Below are 10426 nucleotides of genomic sequence, written 5' to 3'. Positions count from 1 at the left end.
CGTCCCGCAACGGGTAGAGGACGAGGACAAGGACTGTCTGGAGCGGGGGAAACTCGCGGAAGAGCGCGCGCGTATCTCGGTCGTGCCGATTGAACGACGTGCGGTGCGTGACGGTGACCTCGATCATGCAGCGGGGCAGAGTGCTGATGGCGTCGCCGAGGACCGCGTGCGTTGGTCTAATCGCGAGGTCGGGTGTGCGGACGGTGCCAGCATGGAGGACACCTACGCCCATGACGCACTCTAACGGCGTATCCGTCAAGGCGTCGTCCAGAACGCGGTCCAGACGCTGAATCGCCATCTGGTGCACTTCGCCAGGCACCTCGGTCATGTAAATGTCGCCGCGGGTCGTCTTGGTAATGACGTCGCCATCGTACGTCGCTCGGAAGACCGCGCCACTGGAATAAGGACCGTCCAGCCAGCGGCGGAGAAGCACGTTTTGGGCAATGAGCAGGTCGTCGTCGTCGCCGTTGGCCTCGCGCCGCTTGAACTCGTGGATCGCAGCCATGAGGCCAGCCTCCGTGACACGGCTGCGCATGGGAACAAACGGGATCGAGGCGGCCATGTCCTTCGACTCTTTCAAGAATACCAAAATGCGCTTGCACTGCAGGATAGATATACTAGTAGTATGGGACATGGCGCAACAAAACGAATTTATGTTTGACAGGACATGACCCGTCAAAGGGACAGGACGATGGATGGCACGACGAGCCGTATTTTATTCCAGCTGCCTTGGATCCGATATGGTCCACCACCAAGCAAGATACGCCAACAGATGTAATTGCCAACTGCGAGGTGCCGCCACGTCATGGCGAAGGAAGGATGCCACGCCCACAAAATTAGCGAATAGAACGCAATGGTGGGATGTCCGCCAGCGCCACACGCTAGCCGTTCAAGCTGCTACCAAAGCCGCTGCTGCGTTTGTCCCCGTCGCTATTGAAAAATGCAATCTTGGAAGTATACCCGTTGGTGTACGTACATCCAGCATTTGGCGCGGCTGCATGACGTCGAAGATGTGGTAAATGGCGTATAGAATACCGTAATTTGATGAAGTGGCTGGCTGTCTTTGTGCACTTAAAGTCGACGACGAGTGCCGAAGCATGTCTAGCATATGCACACGACCACGTAGGACGGGTGCCGACAGTCTGGGAGGGTTAAACGTGAACCCTCCCAGACCTAACACTAACAGGGAAATATAACAAACATCATCGCTTTGCCTCTTGCTACAGCCTACACAATGAAACAATTGGTGTCAACTTGAACCACATAATACAAGTCCCTCGAAACACAGGTTGGCACCAAGGTCCGCGTACTCGCGCAAGTCTAGTTTTGATGTAGGATGCGGACACTCTTGCGCAGGACACCCCTGAGGACATTTAGTCCTTACAACGTTGTTGCCTTTATCTTGCAATGGCTAAAGATAGGGTTGCGTCGTCTGATTGTCCTTCACGAAAATAGATCCTCGTCAACGCCACTGCCAGACACCACTCTTCAACGCTTGCTTCAAATGCGGTCGTCCAAGGTCGGTGTCGAGCCGTCGCCGGATGCTGTGCCGCGATTTGAAGTGGCGTACCACATGGGCGCTTTAGCACTCAGCGTCCTCGTCTCGTGCTTGATCGGTGCCATGGTACTCCATATTGAAGAAACTTATTGCTACCGTGAAGGGCTCAAAGTTGGGTAAATTGTGAAGTGAGAGCGCACAGCTTAACCTCAGCCTACCCTGGTTATCACCGCCCAAAACATGCATATGACATACACTCTTGTGGTAATTCTAGAACACTCATGCAAGGCCTTATACTCATCTCCATATGAATGCTCCTCTCAACAGGGACAGTGCAGAGCAAGCTACTGCCCATCGGCTGCTGTGCAGGCACAAGTGCAATAGTCCTGCTCCATAATGTCCTTGTCCCATAGTGACGTCATGGGTGGCGTCCTCATCTCATCATCCTTATGGCCCGACAATGTGTACCATAGTTCTTGTCCCATATTGCACATCCTTTCTAGAATGTACACATGAGCTTCGCTCAGTGTGCAGTCTCTCCAACTAACACTCCAATTTCTTCGTGTCTCCACGCAGTGCACTGAGTGGGATGTTGCCTAGCCGTTTGAAGCGTACATTTCCGAGACACTGCCGTGGGCAACCGCACTACCCGTGCCCCACGACTTCAGTAACCTCACGCGCTTCAACCAAACGGCCCTCGCGATGCACCAAGCGCTCTACACCCGCTCGACGCTGCCGCTCGGCGCACCGTACTATTTCGACGTCTCTCGCAACGCCCACGTGTGCCGCCACGTCATTTCAACGACCAGCCCGCTGCTCTTCTCGGAGCTCCCGGGGGTTCTCTTTTACGGCCGCGCGATGCTTGAGCTCCTGCAAGCCTTTGCAAACGACACGGATGCCTCCTCTTCTTGGCATGGACGCGGCACGTGTGTTGTCGTGAGCTTCATTGCGGTACCGCTCTCACACCAATGCATTTGGCTCTCGAGCGGCAACGACCTGGCCAACACGACGCATGACGACATTGTGTACACGCTGACGTACGTACCCGGTGCTCGTTTGGTTCAAATTGACGTGGCGTCTTGGCACCACAGCGTTCCTTCTGCTGCTGCTGTGGCGCCGGTACTATAGCTTGTGCAAAGATATGGCCACCGCGCTGACGCGGCGTGGTCACCGGGACGACTTGGCGCGAGATGCGTTGTGGCACTACGTGGTCGTCCTCGGCGATCCGACGGCGCCGCTGGTCGTTGACGCGTACGTCGTTACGGCCTTCTTCGTTGATTTCTCGCTCAGCCCACACATGGTCGCCGTTGCAGTGTTGCGTCTGCTTCAAGTCGACGATCTCTGGGCGACGTTCAAAGCGGCCCTGTATCTGTGTCGCATGGTATGGACAATTTATGTCTATTCTATTTTCGACGATTTATGTAGGTGTGGTTTGCGTGCTTTGCGCTCACAACGACCAACGCATTCCTCAAGCGGTACCACCTCGAGCGCTTCTTCCTCCAAGTCGACCCGACGCTCCAAAGTCTCTTTAAAAAAATTCTCGGTCCCTTCTTATGGTATGGCACGGCCGTCGTCCCGAGCTTCTTGACGGCGTACCAGTACCTCCTTTGGTGTCTCTTCCCGACCACTTATGCATATCGGATCGAAGTCGCGATCGTTGGCTCTGCTTACATTGTGATCATTGCCATGGCGCCGCTGCTCTATGGCGCCGTGGGGCTCTGGCGCCGGCAGCGCCCGTCGAGCATGCGCTACAGCAGCGCCGGCTACAACGCACTGACCAACCGCCTGCTCCTCTCGTACATTCGACCGCTGCATATGCAGGACGAGCGGGGCCTTGGCGGCAGCATTCATGAGCTTTGTGAAGCAAACGCGCGCTACAAGGCACTGCCCGTCATCAACACGGGCAGCTCGGACTGTTTTGTACTCTGCTACTGCAACCACCGACTCGAGGCCAAGCTCCGACTCAGTCTCCTCGAGTACCTCGATCTGCAAAGCGACGAGCCTCATCTTTGCGTTGACTCTGGCGTCTCGACGTTGCGCTTCAACGAGCTCGAGCTGCCGAGTCGACAAGCATTCAACGAGAAACTCTCACGCCCGCGGCTGCTGCGCGCGCGTTCTCCATCGCCGTGGTGCCTGTGACACTCGTCATTTGGTTCGATAGGGTCGTTTACATCGAACCGTGTCATTCGAATGTAGTACTATGCGGTGTTCACTTCCAGGTACCAGAATTGTATCGCGAAGCGTCTTGACGGCTAGGGCGGGTTAGGGTTCTGATACCTGAGGTTACCACATTGGGAACTCGAGCGTAGCAGCGGTAGCCAACGTAGGGTAGTACGAGAAAGGAGAGAGCTATACACAATGTGTTTTTACTTGCGAGACCAGAAAGACTAGTATGTTGAAAAAAACTCAAAATATGTCGAGTTTGATGGCGCTACATGCACCACTCAGATTGTAGTTTGGGTCGAGCAATGCAGAGCGGCGCGGCAGCTGACGTCCGCTGTGGTTTTTCCAGTGTCTCTGACGCAAACGTTTCGGCAAGGGGGCGTATAAGCTCGTTGACAATGTAGTGCGAGGGACTGTCGGCGTCGGGAATCGCCGCGAGGTGCTGCGAGGCAGTGCAATCCAAGTTGGACAAGAGACTCAGTCGGATCTTGGTTCGGAGAACGTCACGTTCATAGCAGAGGACAAAGACATCGGCGGCGCGGCTGCAAATCGCCGGCGACGCTTGGTACCTTGGGTTGAGATCAAAGATCGAGTAGAGCGTCCCACCGAGCGAGACGAGATCGCTGTCGTCGTTGCGCCGGCGATTGATACAAAAGGCGGTAAACAAAAGCCGGTTCTTTGCATTGTTGTTGCGCCAGCTTGCGTAGAAAGACCGAGTGAGTGGCGCAACTTTTCGATGGCCTACATCAAAGTGTGCGAGCTCAGTTTGCATGATGTGCGTCGTCGTACGCAGATAAGGAACGCCAAAGCCGTACAGGAGCGGCATGCTACCCATGAGAACCATATAAAAGATGGCAACGAGAAACACTTCGATTGCTTCGTCTTGGTCCGAGACAAGGCAATCGAGGAGGTAGCTGTAGGTCGATAGGAAAAAGCTCACGTTGCTGCCAAGCCACGTCAGAAGCGGGCCATAGATCGAGACGACGACCGCCAACAGTGTCGGGTCGATTTGGGAGAATCGCCGCTTGCTGCCGCTGCGCTTGAGCCAGCGCGAAACGAGGCAGATCGCTGCATACGCGATCCAAACCTACATACACAACGACACGTCAACAATCAACGATAAGACCTTGTTCGTACGACGCGGGAGAGGTACAAGAACGAGATGAGAAGCAGCGGCAGGTCCTGGTTTTGGCTCGACCGAAGAATCGCCACGCCGAGCGTGTCTGAGCTGATCCAAATGTCGACCAGAAAGGCGAGCGCGACGTGGGTGCTCATCAGGACCAGCGCCGTCGGGTCGCCGAGCACGATTTTATAGCGCCACGCACCAAGATTTTCCAAGTCGGTGCGGTGACCGTGGACAGTAAGGACGCGCTCGAGCTGGACGTACGGACCATAGTACCGGCGCCAGAGCAGCAAGAGTACATAGCACGTCAAGCATAGTCGATACACGAGCTTGAGCCAGAGCCACTCGGGATACGCGTAGATGCGCAGGACGTAGTACAACGTGTACGTGCCGTTGGTGTCGCGACCGACCACGTCATCTCCGGCCGCTAACCAGAGGCACGCTTCGCCGAGGTTGATGGTCAGCATGCGCGAGTGGGCGCAGGTTCCTCGGGTGCTCCAGCTCGCATTACGCTGCTCGTGGTCGGCAGCAGCGAACGCACACACGAGCGATCGCATGTTTTTGCTAAAGTAGATCGCACCGGGCAGCCCAACGAGAAAGTGTCTATGGCAGTCATCGGCGGATAGAAGCGGTTTGTGGCTCGTCTCGAGAACGGTTCGCAGCACTTGCAAGCTCTGGGCCGTGTCGAGGTAAAACGTCGTGCCGTGCGGCAGTCCACTCCGATTATAGTCGCGTTGGTAGCGCGCCAAGGCCGAGATGTTAAATGCTGTAAAATTGCTGGACGACGATGGGATCGTCGTGTCGACGTCCCATGGAAATGGCTCGGAGAGATATGCTTTGAACGGCTACGAGAGCGTGAGCAGCATGCATATTATCATCGACAGTCAATGAGTGACCATGGCGAGAAGGTTGACGAGCATGATGAGGCTGATCGAGAGGGCTCCTCGGTGACGCTGTACGCGCGGCGGCGGCTTGGCTGCTTGCATTAGCTCTGCACTTGGACCCACCACCGCGTTCGGCATTCCGCTTTATCGTAATATGTCAAACTTGTCAAGTGTCTATCTCGGTGGATGTTCTATTTGGGGCATAACGCCTACAACACCCTTCAACCTACAACGCACGCACACGTGATCACGTTTAATTTGGTGGCTGCGATGACGAGGTCAAGCGCAAGGATTCCATTCAAGAGGTGACTCGAGCTACGACAAAGGGTTGGCGAACGCGGCAACGTGCGAATTGTCGACAGTACACCTTGTGGTGGCTCCCGCCCAAACCAGACACAACAACCTTGATGTGCGGCGGCGACCGAGGGATGCGAGCGTGCTGCGGGTAAGAACCTTCAATAGCCGACCATGGGGATGGCGATTGTCTTGTAGTACTTGGCGCGGACGACGTGGTCGGTCACAAAGGATGGTGTACCGTGCACGGAACGGACCCACCACGGGTATTCGCCTTTGTTAAAAGATGAATAGATGTGTGGATACGTACGACGCGTGGATAGTAGTATGTCACTTCGTTAAGCGACGAGCGAGGTCGGCTCGGGCAGAAAAATGCTCGTTTCCATCGTGTGCTTTGATGTGCGTGCAAAGGCCGTTCGGCGCTCCAAGGACAAACACGCCTCGCAACAGGGGTACAAAATACGGTATGTACCCCTGCCTCGCAAGGCCCGGAAAAGACACCCGGTGAAGGCACAATATCATCGTATACCGGGATGCGAAGAACAACATCCCATGCGAGACACCGACGTCAAGAAGAGGCGTCGTACTATTTGGGCGAGGCTGCCAAATCTCTGGAATTTGGCAGCCTCGCCCTATACATCTGGCCACGCGCGGTCGAACGTACAAAATGAATGCGTAACGATGCAGCAGGTAACGCGAGGGATCGCCAAAAGTGTTGTCTTTGGTCTCGCCTCTCACAGCCGTCGTATTTTTCTTCTGTACTAGTTCATCGTCTTGTCAGCTTTACTAGTATGTTTGATGACGGTACGGGCGAAATAGACGCACAGTCGTCGCCTTTCAGCTCTATTCAAGTTACTTTTGTGGCGTCGCTGTCGTCGATAGCAAGGTTGATAGACTGTGTATTGATTGACCCTTGTCTGTAGTACTAGTGTGCACAATACTCGGTGGCACCAGCCACCCGCGTCGGACTGCAAAGCATCATCATCCACGACCACAAGGTAAGGACTCAGCCTGCCCGTCGATCTTATGGCATCTGCATGATACGACAAAAACAGTCCAGTGCTCCGAGCCGCATTCGTCGACGCGATCCACGAGGTTGTGGGGCTAGGGTACGCGGTTGTCGTCTGAAGGGTGGACGCTGCTAGATTCTCACTTCTGGTGAAAATTAATGTCGCGGCACGGGCATGCCAACCTGGCCTGGCCCGTGCTCCGCGCCTGCGTCTGGTTCAACGTCTGGCGAGTCCGGAACGACCGCGTCTTCCGCGCCGACCTACCGCTGCCAAGTCCATGGACGATTGCCGTCAAGGCGGCACGTGTCGCTCAACTGCACGTGCACCACAGCCTCGTACAAGAGCCCGAGCAGCCTGCTCTTCGTAGTCTTCTCCAGCTCCTCGCCCAACACGAGTGGCCGCGACGTCACCTCGTCCCGCGGATCGCGCTCCTGCCTCCGCCTGCCTAAATCAAGTCCCTCAACCGAGTACACACAACGAAGAAAGTCCGACAATTTTATTTAGCATAGTTTTATCTATTGTAATAGACGACCCACTTCACCAACAACGGGCATGCCAACCCCACGAGCTATCTTGTACCACCATTATCAACATCCAAAATCGTCGTGTCGTCCTCGCCGCCATAAGACATCCAGACCCATCACGAATCTGGGCACGACGAGCAATCTGAGATCGGAGAGCCGGGCATCCTGCTGCTATCGTGCATACACCCACGTCGGCCATGCACGACCCCAGACGTCGCTGATGCACGTTCCAAAAGGCCATGCGGAGTCGATCTTGATAAAACGATGCACAACACACAACACTTGACATTCTTTTGCACACGTAGACACGATCGACTAAAACTGAGCCGTAAACTGCCGCTGCATATCCGAGAGCAGTTGCTTTTGGTTGTCCAGCGATAGCTTCATTTGCTCGAACGTCTCGCGCATCTCGTGCTCGTCATAGAGACTCAACGTGCGTCGATGCGGCCGCTCGGTCTGTGAGAGGATCGACGCGCCGCGCACGTCTTCGATATCGACGTCGTGTTCCGTGTCGGCTTCAAGCACCGAGGGGGCGCTGGAGGTCGAGAGACCATACCGGTGGTTGACACCCCACTCGTCGGGTATCTGGACATTGGGTGCACTGGACGACCGCTTCGCGGACGAGTCTATTGACATTGCCGTGTCGTTCAGTTGGGTTACAATCGGACGATGGACGTACCGTAGGTTGACCGCGACGATGGCCGCGTTTCGGCTTCGTACGCACGCCGCGTGTCGATGACGCACGCCTTGCAAAAGTGGCGCTTCTCGCTCGGGACAAGCCCCTTGGTGTGCATGGGGCTGAGGACCGTGACGCGGCATTTCTTGCACATGTGCTATGTAAAAAATGAAAATCAAAACATGAAAAATGACAATTCTGTACAAAAACACGTACATGGCCACAAATCGAGCACGTCGAACGCGACCGAAACACGGAAAACGACGCGTGGCAGGCCTTGCAGTTCTTGGCCGGCACCCTATTCGTGGCCTCCACATTAGCATCCTTAGTGTCCTATGGTTGTCAACGTACGAGACAGCGGACGCGCATTTGGCTTCGAGGAGGCGGCGCATCGTGATGAGCGGCGGCAATTTCTCGTCCATGTTCATGTCGCCAAACGCCGTCTTGTTGTAGAGCCAGCCGGGCACCGACCCGTTCGGATCCGAGAACGTCGTAAAGGTAAAGGTGACGCGGCCATCGCTGTGCAGCGTGTAGAGCTGGACGAGCTCAAACTGGAAGCGCACGACTTCGTGGAACGGAGGGATCTCGGGAAATGCGTGCGTCTCTCGGACCACAAAGAGGACCGTCTCGCCCCGCAGATTCCGTGTCGTGCCCGTATACTATTCTCATCAGCCGTAGCATCATCAGCGTCAGCAAAAACATCGACTGGACTACCTCGACGTACGTCGCGTCGCGAGGCTCGAACGCCGCCTTGCCTTGGAGGTGGATCTTCATGTACTTGACGCCAAACCATAAGAACGGGTCCTGCGCATTTCTGCTCAGCGTCGTATTGAGCACCGCGCCTTCGAGATAGTGTTCGCCATAGAGCACTGCGAGATACTCGCGGTACGCGCGCGCGTCGGCCGTGTAGAGTGCATACTGGATGTCGGCGAGCGTCATGTCGTGGCACGTGCCTGCGCTGCGGAGCTTCTTGAACGCCGAGTCGTGCACGTTTCGTGTTGCGACCGTGAAATTGTGCTTGTTGAGGAGGACCTTGTACGCAACGTCGGGCTCGTACTGTGCCTCGAGCTCGGTCTGGACGCGGCTGAGCGCGCGCTGCTTGAGGCGGCCGTAGAGCTCGGCGTCGAGGGTCACGCCGCCGTGCTGCATCTGGAATGCTGTTCGTCGTCTCGGCGCAGAAAGGGCAATGAGCGATGACCAAGTGGTGGCTGCACCACGGACACGCTCCGCATGGCCAATCAGACGGTGTCGCGACAGGTGGCACCAATGCACGGATTCTGCAGCTGGCCACGTTGCACGCGTGGCACCCGACGACGAATTCGCTTAAACAGTACACACAACATTTCCAAGGCTCGACGCCAGCGTTCTTCTTGTCGGTGCGGTGCGGTCGCTCGTGTTGCGGCGCTTGGCGTACTAGTGTAGTACCCATCAACGACGATGCGTGTGACGCGAACGAGCGCAAGATGATGGATGTAGTCCTGGGTGTACCTCGGACTGTAGCACAGGCGACGCGTGCGAGGACCAAGCGCGAACCCAGTTGTCGCGCCCGCTTCATGATGTGGCTAGTATTGTACCTAGGAGGATATATTGGAACGCATACTATTCAATAATAGCAATTGATGAGGCTGGTAAAGTCGCGCTGGACAAGGTGACGTTTACTGTACATCAATTACAGAACGCTCAACACTCGACGTCAAGTCGACGTCTCTCCGAGCGACCCAAAACGCACGTTACACAGATCGTTCGATATCCAGGCGCCATGTCAACAAACCGGGTCGTCCACCACCACTTGTCGAAGCGACGTGCGTGCTACCATTCAATAATGCTTCGTTGTTGCACATGGCAGGAGCCTCCTGTGTACCGGTAGTGGGGCGGTAGCGTCCGTCACGACGACTCTGTCCGTTTGCATTGTCGTAAGAGTGCGAAAGCGGCGTGAGTCATCGTCAGGATACCGTGGTGTGATAATGTCATGCATACATCGATCGAGACAGGTTGAAGTCGACGGCAGCTGGAGCGTAAAGGCCTGCGCATGTGCTCGCCTAAGCGAATTCCGTCAACATCATTACGCCACGTGGGACGGAAAATGCGCCCATCACGAGCAATCACACGCGATCAGCTCCAAGAACGGATCTAACTGCAATGTCAAGCGCGTTCCTGTAAAATGCAATCATTTTCATCATTTTCGTGGAAACTTTTCCGCAATGCAATAATCAATCTTGGTGGGAAGCAGAGACGACGGCACTTGGGAAAATGG

The 10426-nt window shown here is 55.6% G+C and overlaps 3 protein-coding genes across 3 annotated transcripts; 1 reads left to right on the top strand and 2 right to left on the bottom strand.

Moving 5' to 3' along the window:
- Positions 1–2769: 2769 nt before the first annotated feature.
- Positions 2770–3637, top strand: SPRG_15269 (hypothetical protein; the record flags this gene model as incomplete). The annotated part of the gene is made up of 2 exons (XM_012354678.1): positions 2770–2879; positions 2924–3637. Exons 1-2 carry the CDS (start codon positions 2796–2798, stop codon positions 3635–3637), a joined length of 798 nt encoding a protein of 265 aa, XP_012210068.1. The 5' UTR covers positions 2770–2795.
- Positions 3638–3929: 292 nt separating this feature from the next.
- Positions 3930–5770, bottom strand: SPRG_15266 (hypothetical protein; the record flags this gene model as incomplete). Its single annotated transcript, XM_012354677.1, has 4 exons — positions 3930–4402; positions 4451–4748; positions 4799–5629; positions 5681–5770. The coding sequence occupies 4 exons, from the start codon at positions 5768–5770 to the stop codon at positions 3930–3932; spliced, it is 1692 nt and encodes a 563-aa protein (XP_012210067.1).
- Positions 5771–7811: 2041 nt separating this feature from the next.
- SPRG_15264 (hypothetical protein) lies at positions 7812–9321 on the bottom strand (the record flags this gene model as incomplete). The annotated part of the gene is made up of 5 exons (XM_012354676.1): positions 7812–8122; positions 8176–8329; positions 8389–8470; positions 8524–8831; positions 8887–9321. 5 exons carry the CDS (start codon positions 9319–9321, stop codon positions 7812–7814), a joined length of 1290 nt encoding a protein of 429 aa, XP_012210066.1.
- Positions 9322–10426: the final 1105 nt, after the last annotated feature.

The sequence above is a fragment of the Saprolegnia parasitica genome, assembly GCF_000151545.1.
Source record: "Saprolegnia parasitica CBS 223.65 unplaced genomic scaffold supercont2.175, whole genome shotgun sequence".
NCBI lineage: Eukaryota > Oomycota > Saprolegniomycetes > Saprolegniales > Saprolegniaceae > Saprolegnia > Saprolegnia parasitica.
This window is presented reverse-complemented; position numbering and strand designations above follow the sequence as displayed.